Below are 23,327 nucleotides of genomic sequence, written 5' to 3'. Positions count from 1 at the left end.
TACATTATTAACATTCTGTTGCTACAAAAGATCTGACAGTTACAGGTCACAGGAGGTCGTCAGCTCCAGGCTGTCACTCAGTTGTAACCCTATATGCATTATGCTAACATTAGTGTGAGAAACTAGTGTGGGTGTGTTTTCTGTTTTAGTCAGTAGTAACCTAGCCATTAAAGTAGTTAGTCCAAACCATGTTTTGTGTTATTTAGCAAAACATAACATGGTGTCAGAAGTGAAGGTTTTGGTATAAGTTAGATTTATACCAATAAGAAGTATATCTCCATATGAATACTGTAATTTGGATGCACAAGTTTATGTGTTAATTGTGACATAATGGAAAAAATCAGCCACCTGAAATGAACTTCAGTTCCCTCCATCTAGCAAAATCTTGGAGGAGGTGGAAGCAGACTATGCAGTTTTACTTAGATGTTGCGCTTGCAGATAAAGAAGACAAAGAAATATTCAGTGCTTTCCTATATATTATTGGTCGGGATGGTACATACATTTACAACACATCTACATTAGAGGCCAATGAAGCTGAAAAAATTGCTCCACTTATCAAGAAGTTTGTGGACTATTGCAGTCCGAAGCAGAACATTATGTAGAAAGGCACAGATTCAATACAAGAATCCAACAAAAGAATGAAACCATAGACCAATATATAACTGAACTTAAATTGATTGCAGAGAACTGCAAATCTGAAAATCTACAGGATGAAATGATTAGAGATATAATTGTTGTGGGATTAATTATGAAAAAGTAAAAGAAAGACTTTTACGAGAAGATCAACTGACATTACAAAAAGCACTGTCTACTTGCAGAGCAGACAAAGAATCCGAAAAGCAGATTCAAATTATGCAAAATGAAGCGGCTGCATCAGAAGTTCATAGTATGAAAATGAAGAAAAAAGAAAAGAAAATTGCACAACCAGAGAAAGCGGACACAACATACATGAAATCAGATTCCAGATTATTTACATGCAAAAGGTAGGTGTCAAGCCTATGGAAAAACTTGTTACACGTGTAGAAAACAGCATAATTTTTTGAAATGCTGCCAGACAAAACAGGTGCATGGCATGCAAGAATATTCAAGTGAAGAGGAAGAAACATCTTTTGTAGGAACAGTAACAAAGGCAAACACTGAAATCAGTCATAAACAATGCTATGTCAGTCTTACTCTTCATGATTCTGCTGTCATATTTAATATTGATATTGGCTCACAAGTAAACATCATTCCAAATCACATTTTTGACACGATGAACATTGACAACATTGAAGAAAAACCAACCAAGACCTGTCTCACAAGCTACTCTGGTGACAAACTAATTGTCATAGGCAAATGCAAATTAAAACTGCATGAATCAAGAACTTAATTTTTATATTTCAAAACAAACCAACCGCCTATTCCTGGGTTCAAAGCATCTCAAGATTTGCATTTAATACAAGTAGTTCACAGGAATAAGGATGAAAGAATTTCCCAGTGTGTTCAAGGATCTATGATGCATGAAACAAAAATATCATATTGCAATTGACAAGACTGTGAAACCTGTCATAAATCCACCAAGGACAGTCCCTACAGCTTTATGAGAACCACTTTTTTCAACTTTGGATGAGATGGAACAGAAAAATGTGATACGGAAAGTAGATGAACCAACAGAATTGGTAAGTTCATTAGTAGTTGTTGAAAAACCCAAGTCAGGAAAGCTACAAATTTGTCTAGATCCAAGAAATTGGAATCAAGCTATCAAGTGATAGTATTATCAACTTCCTACAGTTGAAGATATAACCACAAGGATGGCTGGAGCTAAGGTTTTCTCCAAATTAGATGCCAATCATGGTTACTGGCAAATACCCATGGATGAAGAAAGCCATTTATTGACAACATTTAACACCCCGTTTGGTAGATATTGCTACCTGAGAATGCATTTTGGTATTAAATCTGCTCAAGAAGTGTTTCAGAAACGCATGGCACAGTGTTTTCAGGACTTGCCTGGGGTGGAGACTGATATAGATGACATAATTGGTTGGGGAACTTCAAAGGAAGATCATGATGGAAAACTGTAACATGTTTTAAAGAGATGCCAGGAAATGAATCTGACACTGAATTTGGAAAAATGCCAATTTGGACTAACAGAAGTTTGCTACGTGGGACACATATTGATATCATCAGGTATTAAACCTGACCCAGAAAAAGTAATAGTAATCTCAGAAATGCCCGCTCCAATGGACAAGAAAGGAATTGAATGATTACTGGGTAGAGTCAACTACCTAGTGAAATTTATCCCAAATATGTCTACAATGACAGAGCCAATCAGGGCACTTTTGAAAAGTGTCACTGAATTTGTTTGGGAAGCAGCACAGAAACATGCATTTGAAGATATCAAACAGATTCTAAGCAAAGAACCTGTGTTGAAACACTTTGATGTTAAGAAGCCTGTCATTGTTAGCTGTGATGCATCAAAATCAGGACTTGGAGCAGTGCTGATGCAGTCAGGCAAACCCATAGCATTTGCATCAAGATCTTTGACAGATGCAGAAACAAGGTATGCACAGATCAGTAAAGAACTGCTTGCTGTGTTATTTGGTCTAGAAATATTTAATCAATATACTTATGGTCGTCAAGTACAAGGTGAATCGGATCATAAACCTCTGGAATCAATCCTCAAGAAACCTCTATCTGCCGCACTGCCTAGACTTCAGAGAATGCTTTTAATACTGCAGAAGAACAGTTTTGACATAATGTATTGTCCAGGAAAAGAGTTGATTGTAGTAGATACATTGTCGAGAGCATACAGACAGACGAACACATCTGAGATGAACATGGCTAGTGAAATTGAGTGCTTTGTGCACATGATCATGTCAGATATACAGATTGCAGATACACAGTTAGAAGCAATAAAGACTGTAACTAAACATGATAATAAAATGACCAAATTATGAGATATGATTCAAAAGGGATGGCCAAATGATAAACATCTCATACCCTTTGAAATCAGACATTTCTGGAACTGCAGAGATGAACTTTCAGAAATGGATGGATTAGTTCTACAAGGAGAGAAGATTGTAATACAAGATGCTCTTCAGAAAGAAATGCAAAAAGAGTTGCTCAAAAGTCATATGGGCATTGAGAAGACAAAGCAAAGAGCAAGAGACATTATGTATTGACCTGGCATGAATGCACAAATTGCAAACATTGTTTTGAATCGTTCTACTTGCCAGGAATATAGAAAGTCAAATAAAAAAGAACCATTGTTTTCTACACAACAAACTGCACCATGGCAAATGGTTGGAACAGATTTATTTATGTGGAATAATTACAACTATGTCTTGACAGTAGACTTTTACTCCAGATATTTTGAAGTTGACAAGATTTTATTTTCTTTAATCGGTTGAATTTGGTATGCATTTTACTTCAATATTGGTGATGGAAACCTTATGTGCGCAGAAATGCCCAACAGCAGTGTACTCATTGTTGAGTTTCTTCTTTTTCCGCCTATAAAATAGGATGAACAAAAATGGGTTACTGTAGACAACACCCCTGCCAATCTTAGATTGAATATTCATTTGCAAATGTAAATGATAACAGCCATTTTTTTTCTTCTCATTATCCTCCTGGTCTGTGTTTAGGGGCAGTTATTAAAATGTATGTCCATGTGGTCAGATAGGTGCATTTGCACAAATTAAATGAAATGTTAATTGTTTTTCAAAATTTAATATTAAAATAATTTAATTAAAGTCTATTCAGTCTTCATTGTTGAATGCTCTGCACCTTAAATGTGACCAAAAATTTCAAAAATGAAAATCGCTAAGGTCAACAACATGTTGCAACCCGGTTCTTACAGTAAATAAAATTCATGCTGGTCATGTTGGTGTTCAGTTCTGATTATTGCAGAAATGGTGTCATTTGTTAGAATTTGTTTCCTTCATTTGTTTAAATGGCAGTTATTCACTTTATTTGGATTTTCATACATCCATATTCCTTTGAAAGATCATTATTTACTTGTCCTAAGAAGTACATATAGCAATCAATATTTGTGTATATGGACATTTTTGGATGAGATTAATCTAAAGGTATTATCCAGTACAATTTGGATAAAATGTTGTGAAATGTGATGTCACAATGAAAGGTATGCATGTTAATAAACAAATTTGCACTACCCTATAATGTGAATTTTAGACTCAGTGTGTTCTTTTCTTGATCCATTTAAGTCCCTGGGCACCATTGTACAAATCCATAGTGGTCAATTTTGTTTGTCTGGAAGTTTCTTGAGGACAGTTAAGGCGCACATCATTCAGTAATCAGGATTAAATGGACTTTGGTTAAGCAAAATTAGTATTGTATTTTAAAATGACAATTTATATTTAAGATTAGTAACTGTGCATAAATGACCTGTGTGCCATATACTTTAGAAACAAAATAGGCTAAAAAACTGAAATATATATTGGTATACACACCAAAATTATGATTTTTATTTGTTTGAATAATGATGCTTATCAAAATAAACTTTGATTTAAGTGATATGAGTACGAATTACAAACTTGTTACCAATTTTTAGCATAATTTATGTAATGATGTCACTCTGTCATACTTGATTGGATAGGCATGATAAATTGCAAATCATATTGCACTGGATGCGAGTGAAAACTATCAAATTACACTATACTATATATTTACATATACTGTTAATGATATAATTTTGGGTATTTAAAAAAAATATTGCATATCATTTAATTAAATTACTATTAGTATGATTGAATAATTATCTGATTGTCAAAATGTATAGGTTTATGGTTAACAGCTTTCCAAATATTTGACAATAGTGAAACATGTATTTATACACTGCTTTTGTTGATATGACAGTAGATTCCAATTTACAAAATCAAGATCAAGATTTTCAAAAATAATAATCTAATTAATTAACCGCATTAATTACTTTATGTACATAGTACATAATAAATAATGACAAATTTATCTGGACTAGACATATGCCAGAAATCACTCTACTACAGGACAGACAAAAGTGTCAAAATAATTATATCAAACTTGTTCATTCCCAAAAAATAGTGACAAACTTGTTCATTCCCAAAAAATAGTGACAGACTCACCTGCATTTGTCATTAAGAACTCTGTGAGAAACAAGAAATGGGATAAGACATGTGTTCATTGAAATATACCAATTTATTAAGACATTATCATAATCTAATGTGGATTCATGGTGTGTGTGTGTTTAATTGATATACATGTATTCCAATAAATAGAACATACACATGTTATGGAAATATTTACTGATTTATGTAAAGGAGAAGAAACATTTAGCATGAATATATACAAGAAATCTATTCATTAGAACATAACTTTTAATTAACATATGACCATATTTGAACCAATTAGAACGTAACATTTAATTAACATATGACCATAATTGAACCAATTAGAACATAACATTTAATTAACATATGACCATAATTGAACCAGTTAGAACGTAACATTTAAATAACATATAACCATAATTGAACCAATTAGAACATAACATTCAATTAACATATGACCATAATTGAACTAATTAGAACATAACATTTAATTAACATATGACCATAATTGAACCAACTAGAACATAATATTTTATTAACATACTACCATAATTGAACCAATTAGAACATAACTTTCAATTAACGTATTACCATTATCAAATCATGGATTTGTGTAGTTTAATTCCTGTATTCTGTTGGACAGAATACTAGTAAATACATGTTTATACATTTCATCACAGAAATTATCATGTTACAAGAAATAGGTTCAATTAATTAACACACTACCATAATCCAACAGCTGATTCATGGTGTATCTGCTTGATTGATGTATTGAAATAAACCTAACCAGAAACAACAGAATACCTGATTCTCACATTGTAACACATTTACATACACAACAGCCTGTATTGTGGCACATCTCAAACAAAATCTCTAGTATAAAGTATATTTCAAGGTTCAGGTTTGGATATTTTGGCAGTAATTGTCACAGTGCATACATTAATTTTTTTGCTTTCTTGTCAAGGTTGAAAAAACCCTTTATTATTGTTACTCCATATTGAAAATCTTGTAGTCACTTCTTCTCCTGAAGTGATGGTCATATTTGCATGTGGTTTTCACCAAAGTCTTCTAATGACATCTAGTTTGTCCTAAATGAAAATGCTGCTGATATTACATGTAATAAGGCCACAGCAGCATATCTCTTAAGAATTGCATGGATGGTTTCAACACTCAACAGTTAAAGAGAAGAAATGGTCTTATCTTGAATTCATGGAAATTCTTTTCGACAGTAGAGAATCATCCCCTACAAGAGACTCTTGTTTCTTTCATGTTAGTGATATGATTTTTGCGATTTGCACTTTCAGATGAAGTAAAAACAATTTTTTTTTGTAGTTAAATATGTTTAGCAATGGCCTATCATGCTCAGACTCGGAGAGGCAAGAACACATACGAGGGGTCTAAAGAGACAAAGTTAGCCATTATTGGAGAGTATGTAGCCCCTACAGCACCTCCTTCTCAAGCCAATACAAGACCAAGTAGCAGGTAGGACTGGGAATGGATGTGCAAATGTGAATTTAACAGATATGCAAACACTATATCAACAGCATTTGATGGTGTCATCATCATTGTCAGCTTTCAGAATTTACAGCAAACCCATGCCACAGACTAGATCTCTAGCAATTTTAAGAAGTGGAACAAGAAAAAATGCATTTTTTAAAATGAATCTGTTTGCTACCGTTAGGATAAAAATGTATGTTTAATGTTCAAGAGCCACTTAAGAATTTATGTAATGGTTTGTGATTTTACCTTTCATACAAAAAAGCATATTCTGAGAGATTTATTTCTTTAAATGAAATGGAAGTAGAGATGCCTTATTTAAATGAGATAAATTCAGTAACATTTCTTGTAAAAAAAAGTTCTAATGTTTTGTCTTAGGCTGTCTTTAGCATTTTTAACAACTGCTTTTGCACTGAGGTCATCATTTGTATTAATTTTCCAAGTTTAATGGTTGTTACCTTGAGTTGTTTCCAAGTTTAATGGTTGTTACCTTGAGTTGTTTCCAAGTTTAATGGTTGTTACCTTGAGTTGTTTGAAAATCTAGTTTTTCCTTGAATTCTGAATGTGTAATAATTTCATTTATAAATCAGTTTTTATACTTGAAAGTTGCTGAAAAGTACATGTATAATAGAAATGAGAATTAAATTTTCATGTAATATAGGTCAAACCATTGGTCAGTTCAGATGCTATAAATTTTGTCATTGGGTACTAATGTGGAAGACATGGGTAGTAATATCTTGATATGTTACTGATTTTAAGTATTTAGTTTGCTGTGATTTTGTAGTACTGGAGAATTTGACCCAGATCAAGAGAGTATCCAGGATGTGCTATCCCGACTGGACAGCTACACCCAAAACTGGCCATCCGAGGGTCCCCTTGCTTGCACTTCCTGTGAATGCCAACATGAGGACCAGTCAGAAGTCTTTAGTAGAACAGTGAGTAGGGCACATGGCAGTGAAGAGGAAGAGGACAGCTCAGATGATGAAGGTAAAATATGGACAAGTTTTGGAGATGTTGAAGCAAATAATGCAGCATAACCTTTTGTGTCTTGCTCCAAAATAACTACTAACCCACCTTCATCATTGGTAATATTAATTCTCAGTGTTTTATTTATATAGATAAAGAGAGACATTCTTACCTTCCTTGAAAAGGCCTGCTTCAAAGAGAGACACCCTTACCTTCCTTGAAAAGGCCTGCTTCATTTCCTCAACCTCTTTAACCTTTTCTAATTTAGAGTATGCCAGTTGCTAAAGAAATCTTGTAAAAAAATCTGTCTGTAATATCAGTAATTCATTACCTTTTACAGTTGCATTGTTTGCCTTTCTGGGAAAAAATTGCATACATCCTTTAAAGAAAATTACATCCTCTCATTAGATCAAATGTTCTAGAAATCCAGAACTCGAAAGAACACAGACCAAGTCTGTCCTCCATGTTGTTGGCCCATCTATATAGGGGTCTCAGTTACCTGAGCTTCCAGGTTAAATATGCATGAAGTTCACAAAGGACACTTCATTTCTCCCTCTAATGCACCTCACCAACCCCAGTGTAGTAGTCAAATTTCTCCCTGTTTGAAAATTTCACAGGGGAAAGAATCAGCTAGCCAATCCTTTCCTATGGGGAAACTGGCTAGCCAATTTTACCCCATCCAGATGAAAGTTTTTCCCCTGAGGAAAGAATAAGCTAGGTGATTCTCCCCCTCTCCAAGTACACCTTTTATACTTTAGAACAATTAATTAGCAAAACTAAAAACAGATAATAACTTATTTTAAGAATTTAATAAAAACAAATTCCACATGGAAAATTAATATTTTTGTTTTTAAAACTAACCATATTTAAATAAATATTTGTGTTAGAACCTTCCATTTTAACAAGAAATATATTAATGCCCTTTCGTCATTAATTTGGTTGATATGGTTTTATTACTTTTTTAAGTTCTCACTTGGAAGAAATGTGATTGTCCCAGTTTGACAGCTTTTATTATCATGTGTAAAGTTAGATAATTTTATTATATTGAAATTTGTAATCAAACAGAAAACAATGAGAATTTTTCAACCAACTTTTCTCAGGTATTCTAGGTGATCCTTATTGTATGTACATTTAAGGAAAATGTCATGGGTGTGATGATTACAGGTGAATGTTATTGTTCTAACTGATGTTTGGGTGTTCAAGGGATCAAGAAAGGGTGATGTAATTTGAAATACAAGTACAGACATTAAACTTTTATATTGTAAAACTCACTAGAAATGTCATCTATTGAGTACATAGTAATTATCACAGATCATTCCAGATCTTCCCTAAAGGAAATTATTCTTTAATCCCATTTATAAGAGCATCTAGTTGCATCAAATCTAGACATAAATAACTTTGAATATCCTTATTACTTCTTGACTCACAATTATTGACCACAAGTCATACATTGACATAGTATTGTATGTTAGTGATGGCACCTATCGGTACTCTGCAAATCTGGCAGCTATCAGAGATTGCAACATATTCTCTTATGTGTTGGTAAACATTAACAAACATGGGGAGTTTCTTGGTCAAAGTGTATGTGTTGGCAAATATTAACAAACATGGGGAGTTTCTTGGTCAAAGTGTATATGTTGGCAAATATTAACAAACATGGGGAGTTTCTTGATCAAAGTGTATGTGTTGGCAAACATTAACAAACATGGGGAGTTTCTTGGTCAAAGTGTATGTGTTGGCAAACATTAACAAACATGGGGAGTTTCTTGATCAAAGTGTATGTGTTGGCAAATATTAACAAACATGGGGAGTTTCTTGGTCAAAGTGTATGTGTTGGCAAATATTAACAAACATGGGGAGTTTCTTGGTCAAAGTGTATGTGTTGGCAAACATTAACAAACATGGGGAGTTTCTTGGTCAAAGTGTATGTGTTGGCAAACATTAACAAACATGGGGAGTTTCTTGGTCAAAGTGTATGCGTTGGCAAACATTAACAAACGTGGGGAGTTTCTTGATCAAAGTGTATGTGTTGGCAAACATTAACAAACGTGGGGAGTTTCTTGGTCAAAGTGTATGTGTTGGCAAATATTAACAAACATGGGGAGTTTCTTGATCAAAGTGTATGTGTTGGCAAATATTAACAAACATGGGGAGTTTCTTGATCAAAGTGTATATGTTGGCAAATATTACCAAACATGGGGAGTTTCTTGATCAAAGTGTATGTGTTGGCAAACATTAACAAACATGGGGAGTTTCTTGGTCAAAGTGTATGTGTTGGCAAACATTAACAAACATGGGGAGTTTCTTGGTCAAAGTGTATGTGTTGGCAAATATAAACAAACATGGGGAGTTTCTTGATCAAAGTGTCTGTGTTGGCAAACATTAACAAACATGGGGAGTTTCTTCGTCAAAGTGTATGTGTTGGCAAATATTAACAAACATGGGGAGTTTCTTGATCAAAGTGTATGTGTTGGCAAATATTAACAAACATGGGGAGTTTCTTGGTCAAAGTGTATGTGTTGGCAAACATTAACAAACATGGGGAGTTTCTTGGTCAAAGTGTATATGTTGGCAAATATTAACAAATATGGGGAGTTTCTTGATCAAAGTGTCTGTGTTGGCAAACGTTAACAAACATGGGGAGTTTCTTGGTCAAAGTGTATGTGTTGGCAAATATTAACAAACATGGGGAGTTTCTTGATCAAAGTGTATGTGTTGGCAAATATTAACAAACATGGGGAGTTTCTTGGTCAAAGTGTATGTGTTGGCAAACATTAACAAACATGGGGAGTTTCTTGATCAAAGTGTATTAGAAAGAAAAAAAATGCAAAAATCTGCCAGAAGTGAAATTTCGATAAAAGAAATAAATCTTTTAAAACCTTTCAAGAGGGAGTTCTTGTTCTTATGAATAATGCCAACAAAATAAGGAGATTTTGCTGCAAACTGGCACCATGATGGGTGGGCCCTTATGTAGTAAAAGATGTTCTTACAATAATAACAATATAATAATAATAATAATATTAATAATAATAATAATAATAATAATAATAACTGCTAGTTAAGTACATGTGATTTCTATAAAGCACTACAGTATCAGTAGGGACTTTTTCAAAGAGTGCAGAAAAGTGCATTGACACTTTTGTGTTCATTTTTCTTTGCACAGATGCATCTTTTTATTTTTTGTTTCATTTAATTATGGTAATTTACATTTCTGTATACAGTATAGTGTAATGCCAGGTGTTGACTCGTGTAAGTTTCTTTGGTGGGAATGGAGATGCTATTCTACTTGCAGAGAAAACTATGCTGCATTCTAATTCAACATTTTTGGGATTGAACAGATTGTTAAAATATTTATTGTTGTGGTTTATTTTTTGTGTAAGTTATTGTAGTTATGAAAATTTACTAATTTCCATGTATCATGTTTAAACCTAACATTCCATTTATTGTATTTTCTTTTGAGTGATGTTATTAAAATAATGAACACATACTTTTCATTTCCTTTCTGTCCTTTTGTAAGTGAGGGGTTCCTGAGTTTATGCCAGGGACTCTAAGAAATAGTCTGGGGACTCCTGAGTTCCATGAGTGAAGAGTCTAGTACTCCTCATTACGAAAATCTGTTGAGAGCATTGAACTGCACATTAGCCATCCTCTTCCTTCTGGACATATTTGTTGAGGAGAGCTTCTTTATCAGATCAGAGTCACCTGACTATTCATTATTTGGTGGCCTGTTGTCAACTGGGCACCAGGTACCAGGCATCAGTTTGCTACCCCCCCATTTGTACAGGGACAGTGATCAGGTCGAGACCTTTGAACCCATTTGCCTGCTAGTGACTAACCCTGTTGGGAAGAGTGAGTCAGCATACACAAATCGAGCTTGGGAAGGTCATTCAGTCAGCACCTCCGTTACAGGTTGTAAAGAAAGTGAATTGTCCTTCCATTTATGTTGCCATGGACACAGGTTTTGGCAACAGAGGAGTGCTAATGTTGTGAGTCATAGACCTACATTATTTAATTTTGTGGGGGCAGACAGGAAAGATGGAGAATTCTTCTTCCCATAAATGCTTGAGGCAGGTTAAGAATTGTTCTAGTCTTCCTGCCAGGTACGCTACTAGGGAAAGTCCCATTGCTCTATGTGAGGTGTTGAGGGACATGGATACTCCTATTCCAAAGTCTCCTCCTCATAGGCTGGAAAGGGCTGCATCCCAGGGGTGAGAGCAGGATGAAGATATCCTGTCAGTCCTAGTTGATTAGTGAGTTCACCGAATAAGAAACTGAAACGATGCCTTCTCCCATTTTGTCCCCCACCACCTCCCACCCATTGACTTAGGCAGTGAGGATGAAGAGGTCTGGTTCACTGATAATGTGCTGCCTTCTTCCCCAGGATTTGTGTTCCAAGCCCTTGGGCTCAGAGGACAAGAAAATTCTCTCTCATTTGGAGAGACACTCAGGTCTGCAAATATCTTTATTTACTACCATACTCAACTATGGTTAACGAGCTCTCATGAAGTTTTGTAAGGGCCAGGAGTTTGCCAGGAGTTTGCCAGGCAGCATCATTAATAGTCTAGTCCCTAAACTGTGCAGCAATTTTAAGGTCCCTGTTACTAGGTACAGAGTGCGCTCTTCTGTCTGGCTCCTCAAGCCTCCCCCTAATCACAAGTAAATTTTACATTATTACAATACAATTTATTGCCTTATATCCCATGTACGATGACACTTGGGTAGATAAATATTACATGATTACAATTAGTACCCCCAACCCAAAACCCCTTTAATTTTCCTTACAAATACTACATAGTTTAAATTTGTTCTTAGTATACTTTGAATATTTTGAGTACTGATGGAATGATAAGAAATGCATGATCATGATGTATATGGTCTTATATTTATGGAAAGTGAAGATTGTGCCTCTTTACCACAGACATTTTAGGCTGAAGCACTTGTTTTTATTATCAGACCTTTCTGTTGATAATTGAAATGTATATAGATCTAATATTACATCTTGTATACTGTAAATAGTTGCTCATAAGTCAAGTGCAATTGCAAATAACAAAGATCCTAATCCGCTTTAGAATAATGCTCCTCTATATTGTTTGTTCAACTGATTACTCCTAACAAATTGCACAGACCCATATCTGCCGGTGCATTATGGAATGGCAAATCAGGGTCTGTGCAGGTTGCAGTTTTAAGTAAATATTTATGGTACTTGTATCAAAGTTAGGAAGATGCTGTGGTCTTGAAACCTTTTTGTTTATAAAATCCCAAATAAAACAACTTTTACATCAAATCACAACTACAGTTTGAATTAAGTTCAGATATGTCTGTTTATCACACAGTCAGTACACTTTGTCTACAGTATGTGCAGTTTCATATTTTTGATATTATAACATGTGAACATATCACTTTATGTGGTTCTGATTGATCCAAATAAGCCCATGAACAGTATTGTGCAGTATTCTCTTTACTAATTGGCTGTGATTGTGGGAAAACTTTTTTAACCTTGCCTTCTGGAATATTTTGTTGTCATTGAACATTTTGGCTGCCACTTTTTGATTCCATTCACAAAAAGAATTGGGGGAAAAATGGTCTCATTTGTCTGAAATTGCAGGGACTTGTTATGTCATGTATAACATATCATAACATGAAAAATGGATTAAACCCCAAGACAAAAACAATAACAACAACAAGTAAAACTATGGGTATTGCTCAGTTCATAGCAAATGTGTAAGCTGGTGTTGGGGTCAGTAAACCTGAAGCATCGAACCCACCTGATACATAAATGTTGTTTAAATGTTAACTTATAGGAATAAAAAATCTCACCTCTGTTCACAGAAGAATGTGGACATAAACCGGTCTTCAAACTGACAGAAGTTTATCCAACCACTGCATATTTACATGGTAAATATGTGCTGCAATTCCATCTCAAAATGAAATTTGCTTACGTGTTCTGTAGTCTGCTGTTCCAAGCAAAATGCTGCAAATATCTGGTCACAAATACATTACAGTAAATATTGGACTTTATGCATCCAGGAAACCTTCTTTCAAATGAATATTACAACAGTGTAATGTTTAGTTGTGAAAGTGACATGTTAGGTTACGTAAACATGGACCATCTACTCTACTGTATTCTAACCGGTACTATATCAAACAACGTGACAACATGAGCATTGGACATTCTGTGTTGAAAAATGTTTTTTTCTTGTGTAAAATGTTCTGTTTTGTCTGTGTAAAATGTTCTGTTTATTCGGAAGGATGCTTGTTCTTTGACTTACAGATTGTAAGAAAAGTATAATCTACTTTTAAACATTAATACTAGTTCAACTTTGTTTGGGACTGTTTTATGCACAACAAATGAAAGGTGCAATGTCTATCAGAATGAACAAACTTATTCAACTTTCTATCTAAATAATTTCCACTGAAATAAAAACTGTGATACAAAGAATCTAAAATGGGTAATAATTCAGTATTAAATTTATGAAACTCGTTGAATAATGTCTAGTTTTTGCTTGCAAAAGCAGGACATGATTCAACTCGTTTAATAAATTTAATATTAAATCATTATCCATTTGAGATCCTCTATATATAAAATTAAGCATATGTGCAGTGATGGAGATATGACAACATTTATTTTGTTATTTGGTTGTCATATATATATATATATATATATATATATATATATATATATATATATATATATATATAGATATAGTAGAGTTATTTCAGCAGTGTTAATGCAGTAAATTGTTAAGGTATTATTTGTCTCCTAATCTATTTATTTGTTTTATTAGCAGATTGACAATTAAAATGATAACAGAATGTAAATATTGAAATATTGTCAAATGAGTAAAGAAAATAGTTACTATATAAAACTTGTAATAAGTGAATATTGAATCTAGTAGTAAAATACATGGATATATACGTAGTCTGCATCTACATATGTTGATTTCAGAGTTAATACATGTATATATATGTGTGTGTGTGTGTGTGTGTATAAATATGTATATATATGTGTGTAAATTTGTATGTGTGTGTATGCGTACATGCTGCAAATGGTTACAATAAATATACTCTCTCTTTCTGTCTCTATCTGCTTGTCTGTCTGTCTGTCTCTCTCTGTCTCTCTGTCTCTGTCTCTCTCTCTCTCTCTCTCTCTCTCAAACAACAATAAAAAAGAGTGAGAGAGAGTTTCAACTTTTATTTTTCAGGCGTTTCCTTAGAAGTGCTCTTCAAGATGTTTAGAAAGTTTGAGTCATCTAACATCACTACATCCCAAAACAAAGCCTTGCTTACACTAGTAAAGGGCTACAGATGTGAGCAGTCCCTAGAAACTGAACAGCTCAAAATGGTAAGCTTTTGAAAAGTTTTATTTTTAAATTTTTATCAGTTATTTTCAATGAAAATAGGAGGGTGTATTCTGTGACAGATTTGTACATCATTGTCACATCCCGGAAATAAACACATTGGAGGGAGGGGAGATTGCTGTAGTTTTGGCAAATTCTTAACAGAGTATAATGTTTTTTTATATATATATATATTTAAGTATATTTTATTCATTAGTGCTTTAATATTTAAAAATGAATTCTACATGTGTACCTTTGTTTTTTAAAGAATTGTTAATGCTGCCTGAAATAACTTTAGGTAGTTTCCAGATGTTAGGTCTTTACTAGTGAATGAGTATAAATCATTCAAATTTACATAGTTCATAATTTTTTTGTTTGCTTTGTCATGTCTCAAGGTCTTAAACTATGTGACGTAAAGAAGAGAAACCAACATGTTTAGTTAAATCAACAAATAATTATTTAAGTTACAAAGTGAAAAGTTTAGAGAAACTTACAGTATTGCAAATTAAATCTAAAATAATCCTAAATACTCTATCACAAGTCCAAAATTATAGAATATTCCAAATGAATTCAGTAGTCTTGAATGTCCCGATGCACCAAGAGCCTAGAATGTCCTCTTGTACCAGGAGTCTTGAATGTCCTAATGTACCACAATGATAGATTCCAGAATGTCTTTGAATGAGTTTTCAATAATCCCAAAGAATTGTTTTGGTCCAAAAGAATAATGAGCACTTTGTAATTCCAGTGAATAGTTTGAACAAATAATTCTTCTCAAATTATATCTGAACACAACTATTTAATGATTCTAAAGACTGATCATAAAACTGGAATGAATACTTGTTTATGAAGCCTCTGTTTGCACATATTTCACTTGACCTAAGGTGCAATTGAATCTTGAATTCCTTGGATGACAGTCATTCCTGATAGGAAAATTCCATCTAATTGTAAACAAGTTTGTTTCTAGAATATTCCAAACTTAAAAATATGTGTCAAGATATTATATACAACTTACAATAATGGACAAAAGCTAGCTAAGTAACCTTGTTGTTTACAAATGGCCTTTATACACAATATAGATACAGTGTGACCCCGCTATAGCATGCTCCATTATAACACAAATTCAGATATAACACGGTTGTGGTGTGGCTCCCAAAATTTCATATACAGTGTACATGTATTTTTCTCATACACGAAAAAAAAAATCTTTCTTAAAAGTACCCCACCAAAAATGTAAAAAGTTTATTATCATTTTGGGAAAGAGATCGCACATGAATAATACAAGACAATCATGGCATGACTCCTGAAATTTTGTATGCATTTATCTCATTCTTGAAAAAATAGTTGTTTCTTCTAAAAGTATGAAAAATAACATGCAAACATTTTATTCAGGGATCATGCAGGGCTTTGCCAATGTCACAAATTGTGATGTTTTTCCTTATTGGCAGCAAAATATACCATCTGGTGATTTTTTTTATTGGGGACATTGTTGGCTGTTTAAACTTGTATATACAATCAGTGGTTTGGAGTGGAGAAATTCAGAGGCCCCATGAAAGGAAGCCGCAGACTTTATATAAAATGCACTGAAATTTATCTATTGTTACATAAACAAATTCTTTGTCCATATTGACAAACCATCTTAACAGTGCATTGTTATATGATAATCTGCTTATGTTGACATCCAGCATGAATACTGTATGTTGTGAGATTTCCGCTTTTTTGTTGTTGACATTTCTGGTAGCAGAGATCAACCGGGTGAGGCATTATCTTATAATCTATCTTTCATTGGATTTTTGGCCGCTTGCTAGTAATTAATATATTTACATAGACTGACATTTGTATGAGGATGTTAATAAAATTCCTCTTCTTTTCACTCAGAATTAAATCCTTCAGAACACTCACATTTTCTTTAGTAATCCCTGTCATCAGACCAGAACACATATGTCTCTATTACCCGTGGACCCCTTTTTAAATTTCTGATGCATGCATGGAAGGCAGCATCACTCCACAACCACAAATGTAAAAAAAAAAAAAAAAGATCTGTTCTATTCAATAGGCAGAGAGGAACAGTAACTACAATCATCAAAACAACGGCCAATTCCTTTTTAAAAAATGTACCCAGATAAAAATACTTTGCTGAAATTTCAAAGAAGACAGATTGCCTTTGAAGCACCTATTGCTATGAAAATATACTAAGCAACTGGAAAAATAAAATCAGTCTCAGTCATGCAGTACAATTATTTGATGTTGCCACCACAATAAGAAACAGGCATTTGTTTGGTTCTCCAAAACTATCCATTAGTGGTGACTTCAATAATGCATGCAACCTTCATCAAAGAAAACAGACTACAATCTTCAATAAAAACAAAGAACCTTTCTTCAAAGAAAGGACAAAACTTAAACAAAAACATTGGAATCTGATGGATTCTTTCATTTTCCAACATAACTGCTTAAAATGCAAACTAACTTTTACCAACTTGGGATGTACTGAAAAGTACATGTGCTTCATCATTTGTTATGTGATTGTGCTTTTTTTCCCCGCTGAATGCAGACCTATATGAACTGTGACAAAATTATTGAATATTTTAAATCTCTCTGTGTGCATATTTTTGATGGAATTAATTGTATTGTTGATTCAGTGTGTGTAAATCCTTGAGACCAGCATCAGTAGTTGGTTGGATTAGACATTAGACTGTCACAATATAAATCCTTGAGACCAGCATCAATATTTGGTTGGATGAGACATTAGACTGTCACAATATAAATCCTTAAGACCAGCATCAATAGTTGGTTGGATTAGACATTAGACTGTCACAATATAAATCCTTAAGACCAGCATCAATAGTTGGTTGGATTAGACATTAGACTGTCACAATATAAATACTTTAGACCAGCATCAGTAGTTGGTTGGATTAGACATTAGACTGTCACAATATAAATCCTTGAGACCAGTATCAATAGTTGGTTGGATTAGACATTAGACTATCACAATATAAATCCTTAAGACCAGCATCAATAGTTGGTTGGATTAGACATTAGACTGTCACAATATAAGTCCTTGAGACCAATATCAATAGTTCGTTGGATTAGACATTAGACTGTCACAATATAAATCCTTTAGACCAGCATCAGTGGTTGGTTGGATTAGACATTAGACTGTCACAATATAAATCCTTAAGACCGGTTGGATTAGACATTAGACTGTCACAATATAAATACCTTGAGACCAGTATCAATAGTTGGTTGGATTAGACATTAGACTGTCACAATATAAATCCTTTAGACCAGCACCAGTGGTTGGTTGGATTAGACATTAGACTGTCACAATATAAATCCTTGAGACCAGTATCAATAGTTGGTTGGATTAGATATTATACTGTCATATTTTTGATGGAATTATTTGTATTGTTGATTCAGTGTGTGTAAATCCTTGAGACCAGCATCAGTAGTTGGTTGGATGAGACATTAGACTGTTACAATATAAATCCTTGAGACCAGCATAAATATTTCGTTGGATGAGACATTAGACTGTCACAATATAAATCCTTAAGACCAGCATCATGAGTTGGTTGGATTAGACATTAGACTGTCACAATATAAATCCTTAAGACCAGCATCAGTAGTTGGTTGGCTTAGACATTAGACTGTCACAATATAAGTCCTTGAGACCAGTATCAATAGTTGGTTTTATTAGACATTATACTGTCTTATTTTTGATGGAATTACTTGTATTGTTGATTCAGTGTGTGTAAATCCTTGAGACCAGCATCATTAGTTGGTTGGATTAAACATTAGACTGTCACACTATAAATCCTTGAGACCAGCATCAACTGGTGGCCCTATTATGGATTATAGGTATAAGATTAATAAAAACTCAATAGGATTGACCACAATATCAAAACGGTCCGTTTCATTCTGTTGCAGATTCTGAGTGTTTTGACAAGCGTTGTTTTGCCAGTCCAGGAGGCCTGTCTGATACTGATGAGACAGATGTGTAATCATCAAGGCCATGTGGAGTTTTTTGTTCAGAATCATATTCTGGACTTCCTGTACAAAACATTGGCAGCGGAAGTGTCCAGTCCAATTCACAGAGCCTCACTTTCATTGCTGGAAATGGTATACTTATGAATTGCCATAATTGATATTAATTTGTAATAGATAATGTTGCAGCTGTTGCTGTAGTACTTATTGTTTACAGTTCAAACGATGCTTAAACACTTTACACATGAACAAAGATGCACAAAAGAAATATATTAAAATTGTTCACAATATATTTTTTGTTTTCCTTTATATAAGAAGGACAATAATGGTGCTATTTAGCCTTAGGTCAGTAAAAAAATGGGTACATAGTTGTAGAAAAATGTTTCAAAAGATTTATCTTATATAAAACTATTCATAAGACAAATGAGAGAAAAATCTGTATAATAGATTTTCAGTGGAATTAGTTGTGGCAAAGAAAACAAAGTTCAAGTGATTAAGTTTGTTGAAATCAGTGACAACAAAATTTCAATCACATGTCGAGCTCTGCATAAAATATGGCCAATATTACTAACAGCAGAAAAACCTTAAAAGCAAATCTCTTTTAACAAGCACTGAATATTATTTACAGGCTTCACATGGTCATTAAGGGTCATTGAAAATCACTTTTTATGTCTCAAGATGAAATATATCCTGTATTTACACATGAAAAGAAAATTTCTTTTTATTATGTATCAAACTTCCTTCTGAATAAAAGCTTTGAAGATTAAATTCACTTTGTAGTACACCATCCACATCCCCACCTTTTTCACCATCTACTCACCTCCATTTCACCATCCATACCCCCACCTTTTCACCATCTACATACCCCCATTTCACCATCCACACCCCCATTTCATAAGTTCATATCAATTTCAATCACATTTATTGGCTGATCAAAATAAAGGAATGAAAAAAATATGAAAAATACTTCACTAATAATTTTCACACTTAAGTATATAATAAACAAATATATTCGTGTACAATATCATTGTTAGAATATATTTTACTATTCTGACACTTGACAGCCATGACTCAGAATTTTCACTAGAAAGGAATCAGATTTTGTACCAGTTGTCTGTTGTAGATATTTTCCATCCCACACTTGAAGTCGTTATGGATAGAAATAAGTTTGGCAAGGTTCTTGCCCCTTCTGCTGAGAATGATCCGCAATGCTGGTGGGCAGCTGGATGTGAAGTATGCAGCATGTTGTGTTTTCAGGACCCTGTCTTCCTATGATGAGTTCATACCTATAATAATGGAGGATGTCCTTCCTGCCATTCTGCAACTCAGAAGTGCCAGTGCTAAGTTTAGGGTAAGGAAAAATGTGCTGGAATTTTCTGTAGATATTTAAGTGACTTTTTAACTCACTGTTGAATGCAAAGAACAAATATATATATGAAACAAATGCTAAGTTTACTGATCTGGTAACTTTTGGGGCAAAGAGAAATTTAATAAAAAAAGTGCTTCTGAAAAGTATATGGCTTATTTTAGATGAAGAAACTTTTTGTCAGGCTTACATATGGCACAATATTATTATTGCAAGTGTTTTAAAAAAAATATAAACCTTGAACTAAATAAAAGCAAACTTTCTGCTAAGTTCAAGCAAACACATTCATATGTTGTCGGGATGAGCAGTTCCTAGTAATTCATTCTGAACATATTGCTTTCTTTTCCAGGAAGTAATTCATTCAGAACATATTGCTTTCTTTTCTAGGAAGTAATTCATTCAGAACATATTGCTTTCTTTTCCAGGAAGTAATTCATTCAGAACATATTGCTTTCTTTTCCAGGAAGTAATTCATTCAGAACATATTGCTTTCTTTTCCAGGAAGTAATTCATTCATAAATATTGCTTTATTTTCCAGGTGTAATTCATTCAGAACATACACCTCTCTCTCGATAACTCACGCACAATGGGGTCCACAAACATAGACTGCACTATAAGCGAGGCAGGAGTTACTGAGGGACCTCCAAAAATTGGAATAAATCACTTTGACATCGAGAAAACCGTGGGGGGAGCGGCACTAGGGAACTGGGCTGTTTATTGACTGAATCCTCATTTTACATCGATAATAGTTTTTAATAATGTGTTTTTCTAATGAAGGTTTTCATTATTCTGTTTAAATAACATTTATTTTCAAAATGTCCAACATATGAAAGATTGTTCCAGCTGGTTTCAACAACCATCACATGTATGCGAAAAAAAATCTATGTATTATGTCACTGCTTTTTGCTTTCTTGATGAGACTGGTTCACATATTGATGTTTAATATTATCCTGCCAAATTGTGAGTCCACAGAGTAGCAAACTAGACTACTGTTGATACACCACCAAACAAGATTCCTTTTTTTCAAAAACATGCGACATTTATTTCGAGAGACAATTGTCTTTGTTGAAACTCAATTTTTGTATTGTTAAATTAGTACAATATTGATGCCATGATTTCATTGGAAGTAATAATGAAACTTCTTATCATCCTTGATGATATCTCTAAGTACCAGTTCAAGACTTCTCTGAAAGTCACTTGCCCACAATGGTCCGTATCTGTGAAATCAAGCTCTTTGTTTTACGAAATATTCATTGTGCTTGGCTGACTTGTTATTTTTGATAACAGTTATTAAAGAGTCAGTTAATTTAAGGTAGTTTTTATTACATACACAATAACATTTATAAGTGTTCGATTGATGAAATGAAGTGAGTTCACCCGACATACAACCGGGGCCGCTAGATTTTAAGTTTGTTGGATTTTCGTGCCTTTTAGCTTTTCTTTTATTCCACCTCCTTCAAAAGACATAATTAACGTGATAATACTAAGGCGGCCAGCTTTTAATTCAGTGCAACAATACAACAAATACTTCTGGAAGTCAGTTATCAAAACACGGCAGTTAATTATTTTCTCAGAGAAATGCTCGTGGACATAGCAGTTACAGTAGATTGATGCATTTTATGTTTAATTTCAAGAGGACACATTACATTTATGACAATTACACTTAAAATGAACTAAAAGATATAACTAGAACACAAATTTCAATTGATAAAAATTTTTTAATTTGTATTTATTTATTAAAGTACTGCCTCCACTCAGTGAATGTGACATTTTCATTGATCAAAATTTCTTTACATATCGTTAATTGCGGTGTACTAGGAATGTCTTTTGGAAAGAAAATGTAAAACAATTGTATGACCTATTTTTAAATTTGATATTTCATAGTGTTGATTAAAATTTCCAGGTCCTATCTACCGTTTTTGACAATAAAACAAGCGATACATCAAAGTTTCTGTTACCAATTTTGATCACGATTTTCTTCAAGTTTAACAAATTGGGATCAATTTTGGGGGTATTTTCTGGTATGAAAAATGTGATCTACGCCTGACCTCGCATCATAAGCGGGTTCACGAGTTATCAGGGCACAAGTTATCGAGTGAGTGGTGTACTGCTTTCTCTTCCAGGAAGTAATTCATTTGGAACATATTGCTTTCTTTTCCAGGAAGTATATGTGGAGATCCTGACCAATCTTGTCTCACACACTGACTGTATTCCTCCTGATCTACTGGACAGTAGTGCTGTACCAGTTGCTATCAGCATCATCAGAGAGGGACCATGGTAAGTAATTAGTATTTTTACACTGTGAGTGAAATTTGGCAGTCCAAAATTGCTAGTTGTGAATAATTATGACTGGCAGTCAGAGGAACAAATCTGGAAATTTTCATTTCTCAAGTATTTTGTTTCATGGAGAATTTGAATTGCCATAGGCAATTTTGACATTCAGTATCAGAGACATAGTTTTGTGAAAAATGTTGCTATTTATTCCAACTTTTTGGATTGGATTTTTTTCCCCCACATCTGTGTTTATTATATGCTCATTTTTGTCTCCTTTAAGTTTACATTGTCAGAATTGTGCAATATTTTTTTTATATTGAACACCTTCATATTGCACGCACATGCACAACATATGTGCCCAGTTGTAGTATAAGGTATTGGGATCTACTTTGTAAACAAGTCATGTACACTTATGTAGGAGACACTTTATGTTTTGGTTGATTAAATTTGTTTCTGAGTGAACTAAAGCAGCTGTTTTGTGGACTGCCACAAACCAGCTGCTTTGCAATATTCTATGTTAACTTTTTTGATAATTGCTTCGAATTTAGGCTAGTGATAGATGCCAGACAGGTCATAAAATTGCTCAGGTCCCTACAAATAGCATGCAAGTGACAAGGTGTCTTCTTTAGCTGGTAATAAGAATGGCAAAAAATATACTTACAGTTTTACATCCTGAATTTCCTCAAAATGTACTTTCTTAGTTCTGTAAATTTGACTAGTGCAATAACATCCTCCTTACTGCACTCAAAATGAAATGATCTGTAATAACCTGCATTTAGGGGGTGAGATGTGCATGATTGTATATGGTAAACACAATTCATA

General features: G+C 33.7%; 1 protein-coding gene across 2 annotated transcripts in view; it reads left to right on the top strand.

Moving 5' to 3' along the window:
- The window catches only part of LOC149797352 (uncharacterized), a 65,191-nt gene that overhangs the window by 577 nt on the left and 41,287 nt on the right, over positions 1–23,327 (top strand). The window contains exons 2-8 of one of the 2 annotated variants that reach the window (XM_089962104.1): positions 819–983; positions 6,420–6,569; positions 7,369–7,571; positions 14,753–14,892; positions 18,809–19,000; positions 19,989–20,216; positions 22,393–22,508. In XM_089962104.1, coding sequence (XP_089818230.1) covers positions 6,436–6,569; positions 7,369–7,571; positions 14,753–14,892; positions 18,809–19,000; positions 19,989–20,216; positions 22,393–22,508 — 1,013 coding nt within the window. In that variant the 5' untranslated portion in view covers positions 819–983; positions 6,420–6,435. The remainder of the gene's footprint in view (positions 1–818; positions 984–6,419; positions 6,570–7,368; positions 7,572–14,752; positions 14,893–18,808; positions 19,001–19,988; positions 20,217–22,392; positions 22,509–23,327) is intronic. The other variant, XM_089962103.1, reaches the window with a different exon arrangement.

The sequence above is a fragment of the Sinohyriopsis cumingii genome, chromosome 6 (assembly GCF_028554795.1).
Source record: "Sinohyriopsis cumingii isolate HCF-2022 chromosome 6, ASM2855479v2, whole genome shotgun sequence".
Taxonomy (NCBI): Eukaryota; Metazoa; Mollusca; class Bivalvia; order Unionida; family Unionidae; genus Sinohyriopsis; species Sinohyriopsis cumingii.
Note: the sequence above shows the minus strand (reverse complement) of the source record. Positions and strands in the feature narration are given on the sequence as shown.